Source organism: Sceloporus occidentalis, unplaced genomic scaffold, assembly GCF_023333645.1.
Source record: "Sceloporus occidentalis isolate IW3139 unplaced genomic scaffold, rSceOcc1.0.p SCAF_4, whole genome shotgun sequence".
Classification (NCBI taxonomy): Eukaryota; Metazoa; Chordata; class Lepidosauria; order Squamata; family Phrynosomatidae; genus Sceloporus; species Sceloporus occidentalis.
Genome location: NW_028316984.1, coordinates 134,493,591 through 134,517,573, shown reverse-complemented (window position 1 = coordinate 134,517,573; position 23,983 = coordinate 134,493,591). Strand labels below are relative to the sequence as shown.

At 41.9% G+C, this 23,983-nt stretch overlaps 1 protein-coding gene across 2 annotated transcripts; it reads right to left on the bottom strand.

Moving 5' to 3' along the window:
• Nucleotides 1-7,094: 7,094 nt before the first annotated feature.
• Nucleotides 7,095-23,418, bottom strand: ZNF408 (zinc finger protein 408). 2 transcript variants are annotated; one of them, XM_089521560.1, is made up of 4 exons: nucleotides 22,726-23,418; nucleotides 20,415-20,476; nucleotides 13,104-13,438; nucleotides 7,095-10,243 (listed from the first exon to the last, which is right to left on the bottom strand). In XM_089521560.1, the coding sequence occupies exons 1-4, from the start codon at nucleotides 22,918-22,920 to the stop codon at nucleotides 8,541-8,543; spliced, it is 2,295 nt and encodes a 764-aa protein (XP_089377686.1). In that variant the 5' UTR covers nucleotides 22,921-23,418; the 3' UTR covers nucleotides 7,095-8,540. The 2 variants fall into 2 exon arrangements, with proteins under 2 accessions (XP_089377686.1, XP_089377688.1); XM_089521562.1 differs by having other exon boundaries at nucleotides 13,104-13,417.
• Nucleotides 23,419-23,983: the final 565 nt, after the last annotated feature.

Here is a 23,983-nt window from a genome sequence, read left to right as displayed (position 1 = left end):
TTCCCCCATTCCAATTTGAGAACAGGGTTTGAAGAACAGAGAGTTGCACACATCTGTTGTAGGCCGTAGAGATAATTGAGAAATGGCTTCTTGGTCACTTCTGTCTACGTTTATATAAAGAGTGTGAAATGATATGCCACCTCAGAAGTGCCTGCAAGTAACAGCTCAAGAGACAATTACTGTACTGTGACAAAGGCCCAGACAGATCTTACATATGTTAGGAGGACACCAGAGAATACAGAGTTGTGGAGTTTCCCAGTCCATAGAATCACAGAGTTCGAAAGGACCACAAAGACCAATCTAGTCCAATTCTTTATCAAGCAGGAATACACAACTACCATATTCTTGAGACATTACCATCCAACTTCTGTTTAAAGAGCTCCAATGAAGGAGAGACCACCACTTTCTGAGGCAGTCCATCCCACTGCTGAATAGCACTTAACATCAAGAAGTTCATCATAACATTTAGTTGGAATCTCTTTTCTTGCAATTTAAATCCACTGGTTTGTGTCTTATCTCTAGAGTAGCAGAAAACAAGCTTCTTCCATGTTCCATACAATATTCTTTCAGATACAAGCATACCTCAGTTTAACAAAGCCACTGACAAAGATGCTCCTTTTTACAAAGTCTTTCTATGGGAATCCAGTCCCCTCTTTTCTCGTCTTCTGTCTACCTGGACACTTTTGATGTTGTTTTCAGCATAGGCATTGGGAGATAGTGAAGGTGGATTGTAGAAAGACAGACCAATACTGGGTTGCAGCAGCATATCTGTAGGCCTGAGACAGACGGGCGACACAGATGGCCGCCGCACTTGCGTCATGGATGCGTCACAGTGCACCAATGGCGCACTGATGTTGTCTGTGCGCACCAAGAAGAACCCAGTTTTTCTGGGTTCTTTTTGGTTCAGAGGGACGCCACGCAGTTTGGCTGCTGCAGTGTCCCTCTGGAGGAAAACTGGGCACCTGCAGCCCAGACTGTCAGAAAGGTATGTACCGGGCCTCTAGTAAACCTTGACCTGGAAAGAATGGGATTCTCCTCTAGGTGATCCTGCTGTAGCTGTATGTGCTTACATATAACAGGCAAGATAAACAGCTGCCTCCAGAATCACTTACTAGACATGTGTGAGGAGGAAAACAGAAAGAAAAACATAAATATTAGCCTGCTTCACCAATTACCCTGTCAGGTTGAAAAAGTATAGATCTGTAAGTTTTGCCAAAGTGGAGACTATTGGGAAAAAACAACAATCCTGGGATGCATTTTGGAAGAAGCTTGCAAATGGTTTCTAAAAGATTCAAAATGCTTTTGTTTACTTATGCAAGGTTTACCTGGTTCATTTCCCATGTGCATAATGGTAATTTTGATAAAAGGTTTGCTGGGACATATTGAACTGTTGCCTTTAGTTTGTGTGTATGGTGTAGGAACCTATCCCTGTTGTTTCCACATGATTTCTACCTCTAGTACCAGAGTTTCTGTTAAAGAAGCCCAGGAACACACCTAGCATATATATTCGAGTATAAGTTGACCTCATATATAAGGGCAGGTTTGGGAGCCAAAATTATGGATTTTGATGTGACCCGTGGATAAGTAATGGTAAAACTTAGGGGCATGTAACAAAGGATCTAAAAGATGGAGTAAAGGATAATAATGCCAAAGAACTTACAAAATTCCAGCAGGCATAACTGTTTGTGCTCACATTGAAGGCTGAATGGATGAGAGAGTAGAGGGAGGTCAGTACTTCCAGGACATATTATACTTTCCCCGTTCAGTAGGAGATGGTTCCTTTTTAAAATAAAAGTTAAAGTACAGTAACTTCATCAACTGAGATATATCTGCATGTATAGATATTTAACATGTCACCTACATAAGTATCTTAAATACCATGAAGACACCAAATCCTGTCTGATATTGGAAACTAAGCAGAGTCAGTCCTGGTTAATACTTGGATGGAGACTTCCAAGAAATAGTGGGTGCTGTAGGCTATATGGCAATCCACCTGAGAATTCCTTGTCTAAGAAAGCCCTATGAAATTAATTGTATCACCATGAATCAACAGGCAACTTGAAGACATACACACACACATTATTTCACCTCTCAGTCATTTCTTCTCCAAGCTGAACATACCCAGCTCTTTCGTTTCCTCATACGGTTTGGTTTCCAGACGTTTTACCATCCTGGTATACCTCCTCTGGTTGCCTTCCAAGATACTCAGGTGTTTCCAGTCACAGGGCTTGTAGTGCTGCCTATCAGAATAGCTTGTGCAATATTCTGTCTTTCTCTTCATAAAGGAGAGGTTAGCTAAGAAGCGAGAGGAAAGAGGATTGAGAAAACACAGGAGAGTAACAAAGTGAATATGATTTTGCCCGGTCTCCAAATATCAGTAAATAAGATAATGCAATTGCACAACAAAGACTTCATGTGGAAAACATCTCTATTCCTTTGTCCCAGTCACACTGCTGAGTTCCCAGGGAAGAGCTGTGATCCATGAAAATCAGGGGCCCATTCACACAACACAATTATAGCCCTGTTATTCCATTTTAACCGCCATGGTTCCAGCCATAGTGGTTTGATGAGGCCTTGAGCATGCTTGCCTTAAAGGGCCAATCCCAATTTCCACAGTATGGAATCAATTCTTAAAGTGGAATAATAGCACTATAATTCTGTAGTCTGAGGATTTTATTAACAAGGATTGAAAAGTGGATTTACAAGCAGGATAGTAGTGTCTGTACCTTACCACAGTAGCTGGTCTGTAGTCCATCCATTACTGAAGCACTCCTCTTTATTGACAGGCAAAACGTGTCAATGCCTTCCAGCTGCTCTGCTTTTCCACTGCTGATGTACACGTGATAAGCTTCTTCCAATAAATTTCAATATGCAGGCAGTCACAGGGTGCAAGTGGGTATGATTCTGTTCATTTCTCCCCTTATGGGCTGTTTTTCTTTTCTCCCCCTGCTCCAATTTCTTTTCTTTATTTACCTCTTACTTAATAGATTGTCATGATCATGTAATTCCACTAAAAGTAAAAATTAAAACAAAAACAAACCGAAAGGCATGCTCAGAAGGGCATAGGACAGGGAGGCAGAGATATGGAGACTGGTATGTGAAAGACAGAGGTCAGGACAGAAGCACTTTGCAGGGCTGTTGCAAGATTAAAATAGGATAACCAGTATACTCTACCCCCAAGTTCCTTAGGGAAGGATGAGAGAAAACATGACATTAATACTCTAGTATAGCTACATATACAACCTGTCTGGCATAACTGTAGTAATCAAATCTGCTTATCAAAATAAAGTACTTGGAGGATTATACAATTTTGGGACAAGGAGAACATGGAGTAATCTAAATTGTGCAGAAAACGACAATGCTGGAATGGTTCCCAGGCCTTTATTTATGTAAAAGCTTGAAACCAAGCTTCAAGTAAACTGTAGAACCTAAAATTTATGTGCTTCTTCTCTGAAAGAAAAGCTTGCTAATTGTGAGGATAGTCCTCCTCCATCATGGGGATGATGCTAGAAACCTCCTTAATATATTTCTGCATGTGCAGAAAGCACAATGAACATAGAACATGGATTAAAAGGGGCAGCCTAAGAGGAATGGTACAAAAAGCAAAGTAATTGACCAAAATTCCATTATGTGTAGGTCTGATATACCATCAATTTAGGAACTTGTGAGGTCTGAAGCCTAGAAATGGTCCTGTCAATGAACATGAAGCTACTGACTAAAGAGATGCCCTCTGACAGAATGATCTGGGATATCAAAAGCCACATTGTGCGGAAGACAAGGAGGATCACCATACCAGAAAACAGCCTGAGAACATTATCCTTACTGATGGTGCACAGCTGTACAAATAAATGTGAAATCTGGGGGCACTATCTTGCTAATTACCCTTTTTTGAAGAATGATAGGGCAGATCCTAACAGCTCTTATAGCATCTTGCCTTTGGATCTGGTGGCCCCATTCAAAACCTAGGTTCAAAACACAGGAACAGTGCTGACTTTTTGCAGTCCTTTGGAGAACAACCAAAGGCTCAGCCTAAACTGTTGTTTTCCCCATAACATTTTCTTGAACCTTTGCCTTTGTGAAAGCTAAGATAGGATGACTTAGGAGACTTCAGTCCAACCTCCTCCCGTTAGAGGAGACTCATAGCATATCAATCTTGTAGCCTATTTTATCAGGCAATTTTTTCACTCCCTTGGTTCCATTCTGCTTGGTTCCTTCTCTCCCTAAACCACTTCAGTTCAACTTGGTGATTATAAAAATTACTATGTAACTTTAAAAACAGGTGTCTTCAATTTCTTGCTTTCCTATCCCTTCCTCATTATCTTTTCTTCTGTGCCAAGTTTTAGTCACAAAATTGTTACTATGCAATTTGGCCCCAAAGTTTACCTGAGCAGGTTTATAAACTCAGAAACAATGAAAGGCTGAACAGCAGAGTTTAAGTAAAGAAGTTCTAAATAAATAAAAAGCTATTTGAAAATATTGGAATAAAGTAGCCTTACTTGAAATGCTGAATTGACTACACAAATCTCTAATGTGAGCCACCAGTTGCAAAAAAGACAACACAAACCTCCATAAGGAATGAAGCTCACTATGTCCCCACCTAGTGTCAGAATTGATAGCTTGTGGTACTGCAGGTTTTGTGTATTTGTTGTTGTTGTGTGCCTTTAGGTTGTTTCTGACTTATGGCAACCCTAAGGCAAAGCTGTCATGGGGTTTTCTTGGCAGGTTTCTTCAGAGGGGGTTGCCATTGCCATTGTCTGAGGCTGAGAGAGTGTGACCTGCCCAAGGTCACCTAGTGGGTTTCCATGGCCGAATGGGGATTCAAAACCCTGGTCTCCAGAGTCATAGTCCAATGTTCAAACCACCACACCACACTGCCAGCATTTTAATGCTTTGCCACTGCTGTCACTGTTTTTATCTGATTGCACATCTGATTCTTTAATTTATGCTGCTGTTTCACATTTCAAAGTTTCTGTTCTACTGAATACTTAAATCCTTTTGAGAGGATAATTTATTCCAAATAAGTGGCTTGAAAAATGTACAAATTCTAAAAAATATCAGAATTAGAAACAAAAATAATACAAATAACCTATCTTACAAAATTGCTTAGATAACAAAATGGAGGTAGAGGGATCATGTACTACCTTGAGTTCAATAAAAAATAAAACCCAGGATATAATGATAAAAGCTGTTAGCCTACAGCTCCAGGGCTGCAGTGATGTAGATATTGTACTTCTTTGACAAGAAAATCCTATTTTTGTATAGGCTTGGACAACATTTTAAATTATTATTTTATTAAAATATTCTCAAAAGGGCATAAAATAAAATAATTTAAACAATTTAAACATAATTTAAGACAATAGAAATAATGTAAACAGAGTAAAAGAACATTAAACATTTTCACAAGTTAAAAACAAGTCAGTTTAAAACAAATTAAAATAGGCTAAATCAATTTAAATCCATGCACAAATTCAATGGAATCAATTACGACATTAGTAAAAACCCATGTTTTTGCTGGCACAGAAATGATAACAAAGTGGACTCTATCAGGCATCTAAGGGGAGGATATTCCATAATCAGTGTACCCACACCTTCACACAAAAGTCCATCAGTCCTTGGGTAGGTGTATTTAGGGAGGCACTCCTTTGAGCTTGAAAATTGCAAGCCATTTTGGGGGAGTTAACTTTTCTCTATTGCTAACTTACTTGTACAGTTCTCATTGCTACTAGGGAGGAGATGGATCATGTGTGTGGACTTTGATTTTCTACATTTGCTTCTGCACTAAACCTCCCTTGAGAGTCCATCTTCCATTTGCCTAGGCTTGAGAAAATGTGTGCACTGACCCAAGTGCTCTATGTGTCCAGCTACAGGGAACTGATTTGATTGCTGGATGAAGGGATACGTCTGCACAGAATTTGTGTGCAGCCCAATTCTACCATTGACTGTGAAGGGTTCTGGACTGCGTCAGCAAAAGGACTGGAATGCTTCACTGCTGTATACCATCTGCTGTACAGATGGCCCTCCTTATCCACGGATTCTTTATCCACAGATTCAACTACCCACAGCTTGAAAATATTTAGGGGGGGGGGGAATCCAAAAAACAAACCTTGATTTGTAATTTTATATAAGGGACACTATTTCATTACTCCATTGTATATAATGGGACTTGACTATCCATGGATTTTGGTATCCATGGGGGACCTGGAACCAAACCCCAGCAGATACCAAGGACTCCCTGCATTATTTATCAATACAGCATATGCTAAAGTAGTCATATTTGTCAGTGTTTGGCACTGAAATAATTCACTGGGATGCCTGGAACTACCCCTATTTCTGGAATGAGACACACCTCTTCTCTCTCCATTTCTTTTTACGCACTCTTTTCTCTCCCTCTTCCCACCTAGTGTGCTGCCCTTTCAGAGACTTGACTTGACCACTTGCATAGGTTTTTAAATTGGATTGAGGGCAGCATGTAATCAGGGCAGAATCCACATGAAAATTAGGAATGTAGGTTGCTATAGAACTAGTTATTAGTTTCCCGTCTTCTTGGATTGGAAGCTGAGGGATGGATTCCACCCAGTTGCAACAGACCAGTGCACACACATTTGTGTAGGTAAAATACGTCGGCCCCCCATAACATATGTTTGTGTAGATAAAACACTCCCTCCCCCATAGCAGAACCTGTATTGAATACCAGGATTCCCTGTACAAATCAGAGAGAGCAATTACTATGGCAGTTACCATGCTAATATCACAGCACTACAATATGACCAGTAGGATTTTCTTTTTTCTCATCACCTATTTGTTAAAAATATACCATCACAAAATCTTGTTTTCAAACTATCTGTAACATGCAAACAAACAGTTTGTGCTACTTCAGATCAGCCCATGAGAACCTTGCTGTCAAGGAAGTCAGATGAAGAGACGTGCTTCCCACCACGGTAAGCCTGAGTGGAAGAGAGATTTTTGGACGCATGTACTGCCTTTCTCGTTTTGGCTTCAGTGAGGTCACTTTGCAACTGTGTCAATATTTGATACATGCAAAAACTGGATTGGTCTCTTGGAACAAACACTAAACCCCCACACCAGCCACCATAAACTGTTATTCAAAATTTTACTGGCTCAAAAAGGAGCTACAGTCAAGTGCTTACAATAGTGACTGCTTGTAAACATACCACAGGATGTAGCAGTCAACAATGCTGCATCTGGTTATTTTTCCAAAACAAAGATGTAAACATGAGAGCTGGCTGGCTGCAATCCTGTACAGCTAACCGTATATTAGGAGTTCTTCATGCCAACCTAAGCTTGGCTGAGCCATATACCACCCCCAGGAATTACCATTCAGCCTATGAAGCTCTTCCTGCATGGCCATCCCATACCTTGTGGGGAGCAGGCAGTATGGGAGAAACATCTGGCTTCGTCCCCAAAGCCAGATGCAAAATGATAACAGAACTGAGATCTGCTGGAGTCCTCCATTTTGTGTCTGACACAGGAACACAGCCAGATGCTTCGTTGATCCCTCCTGCTCTCCCCAAGGCACGGAATGACAATACATGGGGGCAGGTCAGAGATATACAGTATATCCGGATGGGGGGGGGGGGGATGACGACTTTGGGCACTGAGGAGGGGAATACAAACCTTTGCAGTATCCAAAAAAGAATATACATAGACATAAGAGAAACATATACATTTGTATGCTACTAACAAGATGCCAGCCTGTTCAGTAATTATAATGTCATAAGTCTGATTTACACCACTAAAATTAACTTTTATGGTCATTGTACATACAATGACCAAAAGTCCCCTGAAAACCTTACTTTCAGCAACAGCCCCCAAACATGACCATTTTCAGGTTGCCAGAGTGGGGGAGGTGGGATGAGCAGAGGCGTGCCTGGTTTTCTTCTTGTAGAATGGATGTGCTGCGACAAACATCTGCAGGGTCCTCCTGTAGCTATGTCTCTCATTGCAGAAACTTGGTCTTAGTTTACCAAAGTTAAACTGCAATCTGGTTCAGTCGTGGACAAGCCACATGTTGTCTTTGTAGCTACAAAGTGCTTCCATGTAGTCAAGTCTCCACATCACAGCTGCAATAAATGCAACTAATAATTACATGATTTAGCTACATAGCACAGCTTGTTTCCATTGCAACACCAGTAACTTTACATGAAGGATACAATTAGTATAAAAATATACACATGGTGCTTAAAGTCTGCATGATTTATCAGTACAATGTGGGTTTTTTGAGAGCTGCCATATATTGTGTTACACACAAACAGATCCAAAACAGTCCTGACATTATGTTAATTTGAAACCTCTGAGAAAAATCACTGCTCTGTTAGGCACAGCCAGTCAACCAGTCTTAACAACTTTGGGAATCAGACAGTCTTGGCCAATCAAAAGATATCTGTTCCCTTCCTGGTTTTCAAAGCTTCTAAACAATCCAATAAGCACATTGTGATCCTCGTTACCTGTTAACAGGCAGAGAATGAGTGCATTCAAACATCAACATGCTATTTTAATGTTATCTATAAAAAGATTGGCAATCATGTTCCCACCTCTACTTCAATCACCTCAGTCACTGTGCTAAAACCAACACCCTCCTGGATAATGTACATGTCCTCAGAGGAGCTCTCCTCCTGCACAATTATGCATTCCTCCTCAGGGTCTGAGAGTGCAATCTCCATATCCTTCTGTTGGGCAAAGCTCTGCTGTGCAGCAACATAGTGTCTATTGCTTGTGACAAGGAATTCAGCTTTGTGCCTTGGCGCTGCCACATCGACTGACTGCATGACCAGCACTGCAGCCTGCTCCAAAGCTGGTGGCTCCTGATAGCTCCTCCTGCCACACTGGGATGGATCTTTGCCTGAGTTGCTCTTGTGCTCAAGCTGATGGCGTCGTAGGCTCTGGGGGAGGGCATAACCCATACCACAAATGTTGCACCGGTGAGGTTTGTCAGCATGGTGGGTTTTTTGGTGGCGTCGCAATTTTGTGGCTAGAGGATAGGATTTGGGACAGAGATGGCAGCGGAAAGGCCGCTCACCTGTGTGCAGTCGCTCATGAGCCCTCAAGGTGTGGGGATCCCGCAGTGCCTTCCCACACACTGTGCATAGGTGAGCCTCACCTGTGTGAGAAATCAGGTGGCGGCGCAGCTCAGGGCGCTGTGGGAAGGCATCTCCACAGAAGTGGCAATGGTAAGGACGCTCCCCTGTATGCAGACGGAGGTGCCCCCGTAGATTGCCTTGCTGTCGGAAAGACTTGCGACAATAGGGGCAAGAGTAGGGTCGCTCACCTGTGTGAAGCCGCATATGGTTGCGTAGTGAGCCAGGATTTGCCAGCTGCCGCCCACATATCACACACTGGCAGGTGGCTGTGGCAGAAGGGCTGGGCTCTTTGGCCAAGTGTGTTTTACGATGGATGCGAAGAGAGGGTCTGCGGGCAAAGGATTTCCCACAATCAAGGCAGGCAAAAGGGCGCTGGCCTGTGTGCAGGACCTGGTGTTCTTGAAGGTCGCGCTTTGTGCCATAGGTCTTGTGGCACTGTGGACACTCATAGGGCCGCACCCCACGGTGGCCCAATACGTGGGCTTTGAAGCTTTCTTCCGAGCTATAGTTCTTGCCACACTCTGTGCACAGAAATGGTTTATGATCAGTGTGTACAAAGTGATGTTTTTTCAAGTGGCAAAGCTGCAGGAAAGCTTTACCACATTCTTCACACCGGTGTCGTCGCTCACTGCCTGTCTCCTTCAGCTGTTGAACAGCAATCATTTCACAACAAAGCTGTTCTTCCAGTTTGGGATTCCTTTCCTGCTTCCTCATCTTGTCTTTGGGTACAGATATGCCACCAGCATTGGTGACTTCTTCAGTGCAAGACTGGCTTCTGAGCACCTGAGGCTTCTCAGCTAACTGTGTATCAAGGCAACCAACATTGCACAGGAATGGCCGTGAAGAAGCTGCATTCAGTTTTCTCTCTGTCAAAGTCTCATTCACTTGATCAGCCAGAGAATCTGTCACATCATCCTCTGTGTCTCCTTCTTCCTCTTCCTCCATGGGACAGCTCACAAAGAGCTGGCTTTTTTCACTCTGTGAATTGGCCTCCCTCAGCTCACACTGCAGGGCCCAGTTTTCATTCCTTTCCTCGTGTCTGTCATCCAGCCCAAGGGGCTGTGTATCCAATAGCTTTTCATGCAGCCTAGGAAAACAAAGGGATCTTGCTATCTGCTTCACAACCTTGGATGCATCAGGAGCACCTGCAGATTTGAAACAGTAACTGTTAGCTCCCTTAGATAGGCAACAAGGTAATTACTGATAGTTCAAAGGAAAACTTCTTTGTTTCTGTGAACTGCCTCCCCTACTCATGCCCTATATCCAGGACTATCTGACTCAGTGTAAAGATTTAAAGAGTGTTCTTGGTGACCAAAGCAATGGTTCTGAGAATGAGAAAACTAACACTTAGGACATTCTACTTGAATTACTAAAGCCCTAAAGTTTTAGGACTGTAGGAACACTGCTTCAGCATCTGCTAAAATTGATTCTGCATGGCTGTTCTTTTTGGGAGCAGTTTCCCAGAGTTTGTGAAAGATATTCCTTTTTGGACAGCTTCCAGAATCCTTCCAGCCAATATGGCTTGTTGCTGTAGATTCCAGAAGATATCATCTGAAAACTAATGTTTCCAAGCACTTTCTTTTCCTACATAGATGATCTTTGTGATTTTGAAAGAAACAGCTACAGTGATAGTAACTTTAATTTTTGTACTGAGTACACTGTGTTTTTTAAAAAGGTGTTTATGTTGCCTTAGGTCTCATACTGGGAGGAAGGTGAGATATTAAATAAATAAATAAATAAATAAATAAATAAATAAATAAATATATAAATGTCTCTCTTAAGCACACTCTATTTCATCAAAGAGTTTTGTTGCATAATTTCAAATGAGGTTAAAGAAATGTTAAAAAGGAGTGTTGTAATGGACACTTATCTTTCACAAGATTTGTGGTTTTGTGTATCTTTAAAAGAAAAACCAGTAACAGCCACTATGCAGCAACTTAATATCATACCTGTGATAATGATACCCAGTATTTTCCTTTAATTGCCACAGAGTGAGCCACACTTTTTTTTATCCAACATTTTTAAAGATGGGCAAATAGAATAATATCTAAGGAGATGTATTTCTGTGTACACATGTGCATAAGAAAGTGAAGAAATGCCAAGATTAATTCCTGCATGAAAGACAAGAGGCGGCCAGGTATCTGCTAATGTCAAAGATATAATCTCTGCTGTGTATGATAAACCCCCCAAAAAGAAAAAAGAAACAGGAGGAAAAATGATCTGTGAATGACACCTAATTGTAAGCACTCAAAACAGGTTATTTTACACAAACATATATTATATTAAGACATAGGAATGCACAAATTTAGAACGAGCAGAGAACCTTGTGAATTGTAGTTCTTTGATGTGGTAAGTGGTCTAGGACCTTTGCACTTCACTATGCCACAATTTCCATGGTTATTTCCAGGAGGCCACAATAATTTAAATCAGCCTTGTTTTGCAGTATAGACATACTATTAGATACATTATTCTACACACTCTGGAGTGGCCAAGAAACATTCTGATTCAACAGGTGTGCCAGTAATTTTCAAAGCGGTGTACTTTTCAAAGGACTCTACCAGCATTGTAATGAAACAGCAAAGCACTGTTCATAAGCAGGGCACTTGCTAGCGAAAATACAAGCCACTGGACAGAAATTTGTGAAACAATATATGTTAAACTTGTACTTAGCCCTGAATTTACAAAGTGCTCCTAGGAAAGCCTTAAATTGTTTCAGATCCAGTTCCCTACCTCTCGAAATCAGGATATGGAAAGGCAACCTTCTGAGATCGGGCGTCAATGACACAGCCATAGTTAATTCCCAACAATGGAAAGCATGCATGCCCCAAAAATAAAAAATAAAAAGATGTAGGTTATCAAATACTTGATTATATCCATTAAGATGATGGAGGGTGGGAACCTCTGTGTTTATACTATGAATTGTTCCAGTTGGTAAAAATATTGGATACTGAATATGATGAACATTAAATATAGGTAAGGATAGAAAGACAATTAAAATAATATGGAATATAACTCTATATTGGGAATGGGGCACGGGGAAGAAAAGAGGAAAAAACATTAAAAATAAAATTGATGTCCCAACATGATCAACATGGCAAGTGTGGGAGGGATAAAAATACTGAAAACAGAAAATTATAAATGGTTTCCAGTAGAATATTTAAATAAAGATGGAGAGGAAGGAAAGGGAAAATGATAAAGAAATTAAAAGAGAAAGGATATAAAACAAATAGGTGATCTATATGAAAATTAGGGAAATTAATAGATGAATAAATTACTTGAGTTAATAGGAAAACAAGATGAATAAACAAATGTTTGCAAGAATTAAATATTAAAGAAGAGTGTCAATATCCGTTAGAAGTATTAGTTAGGATAAGGGTAGGAGGAGATAAAGGAATAGGAAGAAAATATAAAATGCTATTGGGTCCAAAACACACTGCAGAAATAATCCAGTTTGAGACTGCTTTAACTGCTCTGGCTTAGTGCTAGGGAATTCTGCAAGCTGTAGTTTTGTGAGATATTTAGCCTGCTCTGTCAGAGAAATCTTGAACCACAATAAACTACAGTTCCTAGGATTCCCAAGCATTTAGTCAGGGCAGTTAAAGTGGTCTCAAATTGGATTATTTCTGTAGTGTGTTTTGAACCTTGGTAAATTATTTTAATTTGATAGAAGGGCTAGTGGAGATCTGGGGAAAATTATGGAGGTTTATAGAAAAGAAATTCAACAATAGATACAAAAATATTAGGATAAAAATAGGAAGGTAAGAGAATGACAGTTAACAATTATAGATAGATGGTATAGAACTCTGCACCAGTTAGCATGAATGCATGCATGTATAACTGTTCTGAAGAAAAGTTGTGGCTGTGGAATTTTTGGTTAAAGGAACTCTTGCACAACCATTAGATGTCTGTAAAGTCAGTTTTCAAAAACAGTGCTTCCTGTATTTATCTAGAACCACAAATATAGCCCCTTCTTTGACATCCTTTTTAGGACTCCAGATACAGTACCTGCAACAGAATCCACTGCATTTCCATTTAGGGAAGCATTGCCTTGTTGCACCACAACCTCTACTTCTACATCTGTGGTCTTGGTCACTGTTATCGGTTCTTGTAGTTTTTTCTTCTCTGTAACAAGTCTCCCAACTGATGCCGTCGTTGGTAGCTTTGTTTCTAAGCAAACAGGATTGGCCTGGGGCTCTCCTAACCAATACAACAATTCAGTGCCAGCATCAATGGGGCAGCATACGTGGATGTGGAGCTCCTCACCCATCCACACTAATGTCACATTTGCTTCTTCTTCATTTTGACTTTGCTTCACCAGGCTGAAAAACACATCAAGTTGGCTATTACTAGCCAATTCAAGCTCAATTAAAAATACAGCATTTTTACCAGAGGATATGGCAGTAGAAACATTACAAGAATGTGGACAATGGAAATAGTAAAAGGGGGGTATCAATATGATCTTGCAACAATGGGGCGAAGCAGACAGGTGGCTTGGAGTGGCCTCTGGCCGCTCCAGTTGTGATTGGCCCCTGACCACAGTGAATGGACTGCCCACTTCTGAAGTAGGCCTCCACCATGGTCCCAAACAAGCCTCCAGCAGAAGCACCTTTTTGTCACTCCTTTTGTTGACGGCTTCGGTCATGCAGCCGGAAGCCACTCTATTTGGCTTGTCTGTTTCAAGCCAAAGAGACCTTGACAGTCTGCTAGAAAAGCCAACTTGGATGACTTTTTCTGAGTCTCTTATTAGAACATTGCCTTGTACAGGCACATGTTTCATCTCTCTAGCTTACTACCGTGTACGTGACCCTTTACATACTTCTGAAATGCAATGTCCATCAGCACTAAGCAGTGGATCATGGGGAGAAATGTTGGGAAATATAGTTGAAAAGCATCTGGGAGGCTATATTTGCCCATCTCTGGACTATGCTGACTAGCAGTAGTTCTACAGGATTTCAAACAGAGGTATCTCCCACCCCTACCTGAAGATATCAGAGAATTAATCAGGGTATTTCCACATAGAAAGCAGACCTTTATTGAAGCCAATATCCTGCAACAAACAAATAGCCACTATATTGTCTAGCCACATCCATTTGCATTCATGACAATAGCGCCACAATCACAAAGTAGAATTTATAGCAGTTACAATATCCTATGTCTAATTTAGGATATTGTAACTTACTAACAGGATGCCAAACACATATATTAAACTTCTTGATCTTGGATATTAGAAGACAAGATAGTCTTCATGGATTGGTAATGGAAAAGATTTGTCACCAAGCAGAAACAGCTACATATATGGGTACAGTGGCTTGTAGATATTAACCATTTGCCCTTTGTCTTTTCCACATTTTGTTCTGTTACAGCTTAGAAATGAAATGGATTTAACTGGAATTCTTATCACTTGATGTACACAAGATATCACAGCAAAAGTACAAAATATTTTTATTGTTACACAGAAGATAAAAATAAATTGGTACTTGCTGATTGCATAAATATTCACCCCCTTTGAAATGTTTAAATATGCTCTGGTACAATCCACTGCCTTTAGAAGCAAGTAAATGGAGTCTATTTGCGTGCAATTTCAGTGTCATGCGCTCACAAATTAAATACATTTCTTTCTGGAAGGCCCCAGAGTTTGCTGGAGAGCTTATAGAATCATAGAGCTGGAAGAGATCTTAAAGGCCATCCAGTCCAACCCCCTGCCATTCAGGAACTCACAATCAAAACACTCCCGACAGATGGACACCCAGTCTCTGTTTAAAAACCTCCAGAGAGACTCCACTACACTCCAAGGGAGCATGTTCCACTGCCAAACAGCTCTTACTGCCAGGAAGTTCTTCCTAATGTTTAGGTGGAAACTCTTTTCTGGTAGTTCGCATCCATTGCTCCAGGTCCTATTCCTTGGAGCAGCAGAAAACAAGCTTGCTCCATCCTCAATACGACACCCCTTCAAATTCTTAGAGAGCTATTATATCACCTCAGGAGCTATCAGAACAAGTCTGGAATAAAGTTGTGCAGAAGTAGCAATCAGGGTTAGGTTATAAAAAAGTTCAGCTTATGAACATTTCGTGGAGCACTGTTAAATCCGCTTTTGCAAAATAAAAAGAATATGGCTGAACTATGACTCTGCCTGGAGAAGGCCATCCACCGAAACTAAGTGACCAGGTAAAGAAGTATTAGTTAGAGAAGCAACTAAGAGGTTAATGGCAACTCTGAAGAAGCTGGAGAAATCTGTAGCTAAGATGAGAGAAACATTCATACAACAAATATCACTGAGAAACTCCTAAAAACACAGATTTATGGAAGAACGCAAAACGAAAGCCAATGCTGAAACAAAGCCATATTAAAGCCCATTGGGAGTTCCCCAAAGGTCATGTGGAAGACTCATTAAACATGTGGGGAAAGGTTCTCTGGTCTGATGAGATCAACATGGAACTTTTTTTTTGCCTTGCCAAAAAATATTATGTGTGGTCTAAAGCCAACATTGTTCATTGGCCTGAAAACACTATCCCCATGGTGAATTATATTGGTGGCAGCATCATGTTGTTAGGATGCTTTTCCTTGGCAAGGATTGGAAAATTGGTCAGGAATGAAGGCAAGATGGCTGGACCCAAATATTGGGGAATTCTAGAGGAAAACCTATTTCAGTTGGGAAATATCTTGAGACAGGTTTAGCACTTCACCTTCCAGGTGGACCCTAAACACAAAGTTCCAAAACAAGAACAGGGTTGAATTAGGAGCCCTGGTGGCGCAGTGGTTAAATGCCTGTACTGGAGCCACTCACTCAAAACCATAAGGTTGCGAGTTCAATACCAGCAAAAGGGCTCGAGCTTGACTCAGGCTTGCATCCTTCCGAGGTCGCTAAAATGAGTACCCAGCTTGTTGGGAGGAAATTAGCTTACAGTTGTAAACTGCTTAGACACTGCTTAGGCGGTATGAAGCGGTATATAAATGAAGCTTGTTTGTTTGAATTAGAATATCCCAGTTAAAACCCACATCTCAGTCTGATTGAGAATCTAGGTCAAGGCTGGAAAGTTGCTGCTTATCAAAGGCCTTAGTTGAGACAAAACTGCAGCAAACTATGCTCAAACAAAACCCAAAACATAAGCTAATTTTTGCATAAATATATTATACTTTAATAAATGCAGATAAATAAAGGACAAGAAGAACATAGAGAGCATGAGTGTGGATAGACATAAAGGAGAGAAAAGGAAGCTCCAAAAGGGAACTGAGAAGTAGTTTCCTGCTTGAATCCTTCTCACCCCACCCCCTTGATCTTTTTTCCTATTAATAAGGAATATTAGAAATATGTTTTCAAAGAGAGACATTAATATTTTTAAATTTTATGATTGTCCACAACATGGCTTCTTATCCCACAATCTTCTGCCTCACAGTTAAAAAGCCAAAAAACGCAGCACCATATTATAGGCATACAGATATTGAGCTGGTGGTTAGACACTGCAAATAACATGCGTTATAGACACTCACTATAGAAGATTTATAAAGAGCTGAGAATTTCAGTCCTTTCCTTAACAGATGAATACTTACATGGGACAAAGGTCATTATGGTTATAAATGGCTTCAAGATATGAGAATTCTTGTGATTGATACTAGAAGCCAGTTTAAGGGGAAAGTTCCATTTTTTCACTGCTTGCTGTTTCCCTCATTTCACCTATCTGCACCTTAGAATTTTCCATGAATCTAGTTCTTCTTTCACCTTTTGACATAACATTTCAGTTTAGCACCTCTTGCAAATTAGTCATTGGCGGGTTACACACCGCCAAAAAGCAAGTGCTCGGCACGTACTAACCCTAGTACGTGCCAAGCATGTACAAAATGGCGGCGCCCATTCTATGTGGGCGCCGCTATTTTGACGTAGCGGATGCTTAGCGTCCGCACGTCGTGGCTCAGAAATGACACCACAAGTGCACCATTGGTGCCTTGTGGCATCATAACCACGCTGCAAAAAGAACCCACTTTTTGCTGGTTCTGTTTGCTCCGCCGGGGAACTGTGCGGTTTGTCCGCTGCGGTTCCCTGGCACAGCAAACACGGGAGCTGGCAGAGCACCCTTTTTGGGCGCTCCGTAAAGCGCCATTGTTACCTGTGTAACAGCAGTGGAGTTGGAAACTACTTAACAGTTCTGCCATGTGGTGATTGCCCCCCCCCACATATATATTATGACTCTACCACTTTTACTGGTTTTAATTATTATGAAATTTTAAATTCTATATTGTTTAACTGTCTTTTAAAGGGGGGATATTTTGTATATATGGTTGTACTTTAACTCTTGTAAGCCGCTTTGATTGTTTTAAACAAAAAGTGCGATATAAATAAATCTTTTATTTATGATTATTTTATTAATTCCTATTAGAGCTGTCAAATAATGGAAGAAACTCTAAACAATTAGTCATGCCAATTTATAAAGAATGTGCATATATATTTTTCTATTAATAGAACAGATCTGAATATAGACATTGGCTGGAATTATGTTGGTGATACACACACACATAATTCAGGGTTATGCACATATGCCTTGTATAATTCTCCACCACTACCTCTAAGGCAGCTGTCAAGACCCAGGGATGTTACCATGGCAGTTTATGTGCTGGGATGCCACCAGGCAGTTTCCATCTTGGCCACTGGGGATCTGGGACATCAACCTAATTTCTCTTCCTCTGGGTGCAGAACTACAACTTGAATGGACACTGTCTGGTCACATCCCCCCTCCATTCTGGTTGTGACATCCTTCGTGCCAGGGTTGCAGTGGGGAGCTGCACAGTCTTGTTATGCTCTGCATTCTCCAACACATGATCTCAGCCATTATTTGCACGCTTTTAGATGATGTGTATATTTGTAGCAGCATGTAATAGCCCAGATCCTACATCAAGCAAAGCATTAATATTCCACATGCATAGTTCCATGTCCTCCTCTATCATGGAGGTTATCCAACCTGGGAGGGGGGGCAACTGCTGCTGCTTAGTGAGGAGGGGGGAGAGGATAGAGACAGAAGGTAATTCAGACCATGAAGAAGCACCATGATTCACTAGCACATGGGTACTGGATGCCCTGCTTGATCATCAGCATCTCAGAACAGTTAGTGTGGCTGCCTGGCTTCTACAGTGGGTTGGAGGAGAATGAATTGGGTGATGGATCATAGCTACATCATCGTAGCTGTGCTTCTCATGCAGGATCTCAGCCTCTATTTTCAGGTATTTATTACTGGTGCAGAACCTCATTGTCTGGGTTGGGGATTTAAAATCTCCAGCACCAGAAGACAGAATCCATTTAGGAGGTGTCAAAAGGTACATTACAGCTTTTGGAGGAAAAAGATAACCAAGGAAAGCAACACAAATTTACATCATGCTTCCCAAAATTACATCATGCTTGTTAGCTTATCTGCATACCCTATAGCTTTCTGATTTTCATCAGCATGAAGGAAACATTGCAGGATATATTAAAAAAAAGTCCAAAGATGAACTAATCAGCCCTAGTGGTGGCAGAGAGAAAGTGCAGAAAGCCAGTTGAATTTCTACATGGGTAGCGAAATCATTTCTTGATTAAACAGTGCCCATTTATCATGACTACTTAACATACACAGAAATAAATTCTAGAATAGCCAAAGATTTAGATTCAGATGACTGAAATTTGCTCCAGGTTATGCAGCAAGACAGTCATCTGATTGTTGTGTTGTATGTTTGGACTCATTTTTTCTAAAGCATGAAAAGAAGCTTACTTATAATTTCATATGCTGAAAGCTGCCCCAGCCACATGAAGAAACAATCTGATTATCCCTGCACTACATTAGTTTTGTAAATGATCCTGAAACTGCTGTGTTACAAAGATAGAAAACTGGGCCAAAGCTAACAAAATGAAATTCAACACAGAGAAATGTAAGGTACTGCATTTATGGCGGAAAAATGAAAAGCACAGATATAGGATGGGGGACACCTGGCTGAATGAAACTACGTGTGAAAGGGATCGAGGAGTCCAAGTAGACAACAAGTTGAACATGAGTGAACAGTGTGATGTGACAGCTAACAAGGCCAATGCGATTTTAGGCTGCATCAATAGAAGTATAGTGTCTAGATCCAGGGAAGTAATAGTGCCACTCTATTCTGCTCTGGTCAGGCCCCACCTGGAATATTGTGTCCAGTTCTGGGCACCACAATTAAAAAAGGACATTGAGAAACTGGAATGTGTCCAAAGGAGGGCGACTAAAATGGTGAAAGGTCTGGAAACCATGCCCTATGAGGAACGACTTAGAGAGCTGGGGATGTTTAGCCTGGAGAAGAGAAGGTTAAGAGGTGATATGATAGCCCTGTTTAAATATTTGAAGGGATGTCATATTGAGGAGGGAGCAAGCTTGTTTTCTGCTGCTCCAGAGACTAGGACCCAGAGCAATGGATGCAAGCTACAGGCAAAGAGTTTCCACCTCAACTTTAGGAGGAACTTTGCGACAGTACGGGTGTTCGACAGTGGAACAAACTCCCTCGGAGTGTAGTGAAGTCTCCTTCCTTGGAAGTCTTTAAGCAGAGGCTAGATTGCCATCTGATGGGGGTGCTTTGATTGGATTTCCTGCATGGCAGGGGGTTGGACTGGATGGCCCGTGCAGTCTCTTCCAACTCTATGATTCTATGATTAATTTTTAAACAGAAATGCATATGTTGTTGATGTACCAAAATACAAAGTGCTCTGGTGAGGCAGACAACAATATTTAACTTGCATATACCTAATTTTCAGTGACCTGAAACAAGGCTGGAGAGAAAAGCTTGGTGTTTTGAAGAGTTTTCAGGATAAAAGAACTTGATTTCACCAACACACTTCTCTACTAACAGCAAGTGAATCAGGTGAGATACCTGGCATGAAGCACCAAGGTTTCCAGTTTTGTTGAATTATAGTTGACAGAGCTTAAGGATATTGGCTAGATTCTTAGGCTAGTTTGCACACACATTTGCATATTGGATCCTTGTCTCTCAGATTAAAACTAACAAGGAAGGAACAGCTGGTTGTGCCTAGGAAATCATTAATATCTGTTTGCAAAAGGGAGAGGTCCTAGAGTGTCTGAAAAAGTCTTTTGTAAGACCATTCCTGAAGAGGTCCTCTATATACCTACAAGATGCTAATGTTAGGAACGTATCCTTTTTGGGAAAGATGCAGATAGTTGTAAACCACCTACTGTTTGTATGAATCAATCATATAGGGTCATCATAATTTGAGCAATCGTAGCCAATAGTCGATATTGTCAGATGTATGAAGTTGGCTGAGAAGGCTGTAAAGAAGATTGTACTTTACCCATGTGTTTCTATTCTCCTCACCTCCTCCAACTGGATACTTTGCTGCAGACAGAAGCCCCTTTCCAGCAGGCTGATGAAAATGACTGAAATGGAAAGCAAGCAGGGCCTCAATTAAAGAGGTTTTCTGGGAGTGATCTTATGCTAATTACTATTGCATTAGCTGTGGCTTTTACCTAACGTACAGTCAAGCTAGCATATTAACATATAGACTCATGCAGCCCCAGAAAAAATCATATACAATGCTGGTGGCCTGTAGTTTGGTCTCCTAATGCCATTTTCTTTACTTAAAAGCACCCGTGTCTCCTCCTTTGGATCAGGGTCCTCAATCTTGCCATGTCTCTTCATTTGAAACTTATTACCATATTATCCCCATGTCTATTAGCCTTGCTGGGACAGGGAGACAGGTATATATACTATACTAACAGGAGCTCTGGCGAGAAAGACCTTGATTATAGAAATGATTAATCACAATGAGCACTATTCCTTCCTCAATATCTCCTCCCATTTCAAACCACAGGAAGAAGTGGGTAAGAAATAATAACAATAATAATAATTTTAATTTTTTAACCCAGTTTCAGGAGTGGGATGGAATGTAATATGATACAGAAAGATGAAAATCATGACCCTCGCCCTAAACTTTCAACGGGATGCCTAATGTGATACAGGTCTTTCAGACCTTTACAGTGGTCAGTTAGTGTTGATGTATGAAAGCAATAAATCTGCTTATCAAGTCACTTCTCTCTATGAAGTGGGTTTCTATAGCCAAGTGGAGGAGAGTCAAAAGATGTCAAATAAGGGGTTGTCCGCACAGGTCAAAAGGCCTGTGTCCCCGTTTAGATGAAGCAGGTCTAAACCCCAGGGCCAGGACTGGGCCTGAACTGGTAGACACAGATCTAGTGGATCTGGCCTGATCCTGTGGTAAACAGCTTTTATCCCTGGGTCAATTTGATCTCCAGTTTTCCTGGAAACTCTGTAGCAACCCGCAGCTGTTTAGATGGCCCCCTGCATCCCTTACCTTGCCTTGCTGTTGCTCCTACTGAGAATGTCCCTGTCACTGTGTGATGTGGAAACAGGGAATCTGGCCATATAGGTGCATCCAGGTGTCTCGTTTCCACAACAGACGTGGTGACCGGGAGCTTCTCTGTAGGAGTGGCAGCATGACAGATAAGAAGCATGCACCCAGTAATGGGTCCCACTGGCATAGGGAGAAGTGTGTAAACACTCATCCATCCTCACATCAACCCAGGTGAGCACCTGAGCCAGAACAGTACAGGCTCAGCTCATGCTATCCTGGCCCATCTGCTCAGCCCCAAGTGTGTATTGGATTACAGCCCCAAAAGACTTAGTTTTACAGCAAAAGATGTTTGACTAGTTTTGCTTTACACTTCAGTTTCTCAGATCTATCAGTGCCATCTTGCTCACTCTTAGACTACCCATGGTAACATGGACTTTACACTTGTATAAGGGCTCTGCTTGCTCAGCAAAATGTCTCATCCAATCCAGATATTTGTTTCCCACATGAGCCACTCAAGATGCCTAGGGAAAGCCCTCAAGCAGAACATATTCTAATACTGCCCTCCATCAATCAGTATGGAGTGCTATACTGTGTCTGTATGACACCTACAGCTGTGGTTGCCAAGTATCTCTTATTATGAGAGAGGTTCCTCGTTTGAGACTCAGAAAACATGTCTCTTATAGTACTGGCAGGTGTCTATTACTATAAGGGATGTCCCCTATTTGAGGGTTGAAAAGCTTTTCCTGTTATACAGACTGAACAAGATGCAGACATTTTCAGTATTGAGTGGGGGAGCTTCATAAAGACAGAAATATGTGCTTCATGTCATTTACAAATGTGGACAATATGATAACTTTACAGAAGAAGCACATGGCTAAGTTACCTGTAACCAATACTTTCATTGTGTATTTAGCAGAACACAAACTTGTTAACAGCTGCCACCTAAATGAGGAAAGCCAGTGTGGTGCAATGGCCTGAGTGCTGGACTAGGACTCTGGAGACCTGGGGTTCACTCCCTTCTTGGGAAGCCCACTGAGTGGCCTTGGGCAAGTCTCTCTCTCTCTCTCAGCCCCAGAGGAAGGCAAAGACAAGCCAAACTCTGTTGGTGCTTTTGAATTTCCTTGGAAGGTTACATGGCGAATAATTCTGTCTTTGTAATTCCACAGCACTGAGCCGTGGCAGTTAAAGTGGTGCCAAACCGGGTTATTTCAGCATTGCAGATGCAGCTCAAGAGATGGTGGGTTTGAGGAAGGACATCCACAGCAACTTCAGGGTTCTGGAAGCCCTAGAGCCCACCGACCCCTTCCCTGCTCTCACCAGCTCCGGCTCCTCTTCTTCCTTCAGTCCAGGCTTGAAGGGCAGCAGCGTCCCCGGATGAAGGGGGCGCCCCACGCACCACACGCCGACGCCTCGCTCGGCCGACAGCGACGGACCCAGGGCCAGGCCCCGCGGGAGGCACCACATCAGTTGGCAACAGCAGCAGCTGGAGGAGGAGGACCCATCCTGAGGCATGCTTCGGAGCCGGTCTGCTGGGGAGGAAATGGAAATGACAGTCAGACAGGGTCACCAGATGCGTCCTCCTCATCGCAAAGGAAGGAGGACAACACACCACAAAATGTAGGACCCTCAAGGAAAATGGAGGATACAACCAAGGCTTAAAAACACCCACAGAGGTATAAATCCTTGCTTCTTCGTCCTGAAAATGGAGGACGTGACACAATGAAAGCTAAAGAACACCACTCGATATAAATAAAATAATAATAATAGTTTTATTTATATACTGCTGTTCCAAAGATCATAGCGGTGAACAGCAAGTAAGCTAATTTGCCCCCAACAGTCTGGGTACTCATTTTAGCTCCCTCCTCGGAAGGATGCAAGCCTGAGTCGAGCTTGGGCCCTTTGCTGGTCTTGAACTCGCAAATTCATGCCTCTTAGTCATGGTCAAAATGGAGGGCATTAAAAAAATGGAGGTCACGACACAATAAAAACTTTTTTAAGTGATATATATATATATATCTCCATTCTTCTCAGGGAGGGAAATGGAAAGGAAAATGGAGGACGTGACGAAAGAAAGGCTAAAAACCCCTCTAGTTCGTGCTTCTTGGTCCTGCTCAAAATGGAGGACGTTCAAGAAAGAAATGGAGGGCACCATGATGACACAATAAAAGCTAAACAAGAACGGCCCTAGAAACATAAAGCCCTGCTTCCTGCTGCTGCTCAAAATGGAGGGAAAACTGGAAGACGCGACACAATAAAAGCTCAAAGAAAAGCCCCTACTCCGCTCCTCCTCCATGACGCCTCTCGCGAAGCGGAACCTCGAGCTCAACAAGCCTCAGTTTCCGGACGGACTGCTTTCCATGTTGCCCCCACCGGAAGTCGGTTGGGGAAGGGGTTACCATGGCGACCTACCCGTCTTCCGGTCGAGAGGCGGATGTTTGCGAAGCGGGAAAGAGTTTGACAGGCGGGAGAGCGGAGGCGTGCCGGTGGGCGTGGCGTTTCCTGTTCATGAAACGCTCCACCAATCACGGAACGCGCCTCCCCCCCTCCCCATTGGCTCTGAGGTAACTGCCCTCTC

Excerpts from the sequence above, each read along its gene's own strand:
- ZNF408 (XM_089521560.1), bottom strand. The coding sequence starts at position 22,920 with ATGCCTCAGGATGGGTCCTCCTCCTCCAGCTGCTGCTGTTGCCAACTG. Across the intron at positions 13,439-20,414 it reads AAAGTATCCAGTTGGAGGAG|CCAACTTGATGTGTTTTTCA; the intron begins GTGAGGAGAATA and ends GGCTAGTAATAG. Across the intron at positions 10,244-13,103 it reads TGCAGTGGATTCTGTTGCAG|GTGCTCCTGATGCATCCAAG; the intron begins GTACTGTATCTG and ends TCAAATCTGCAG.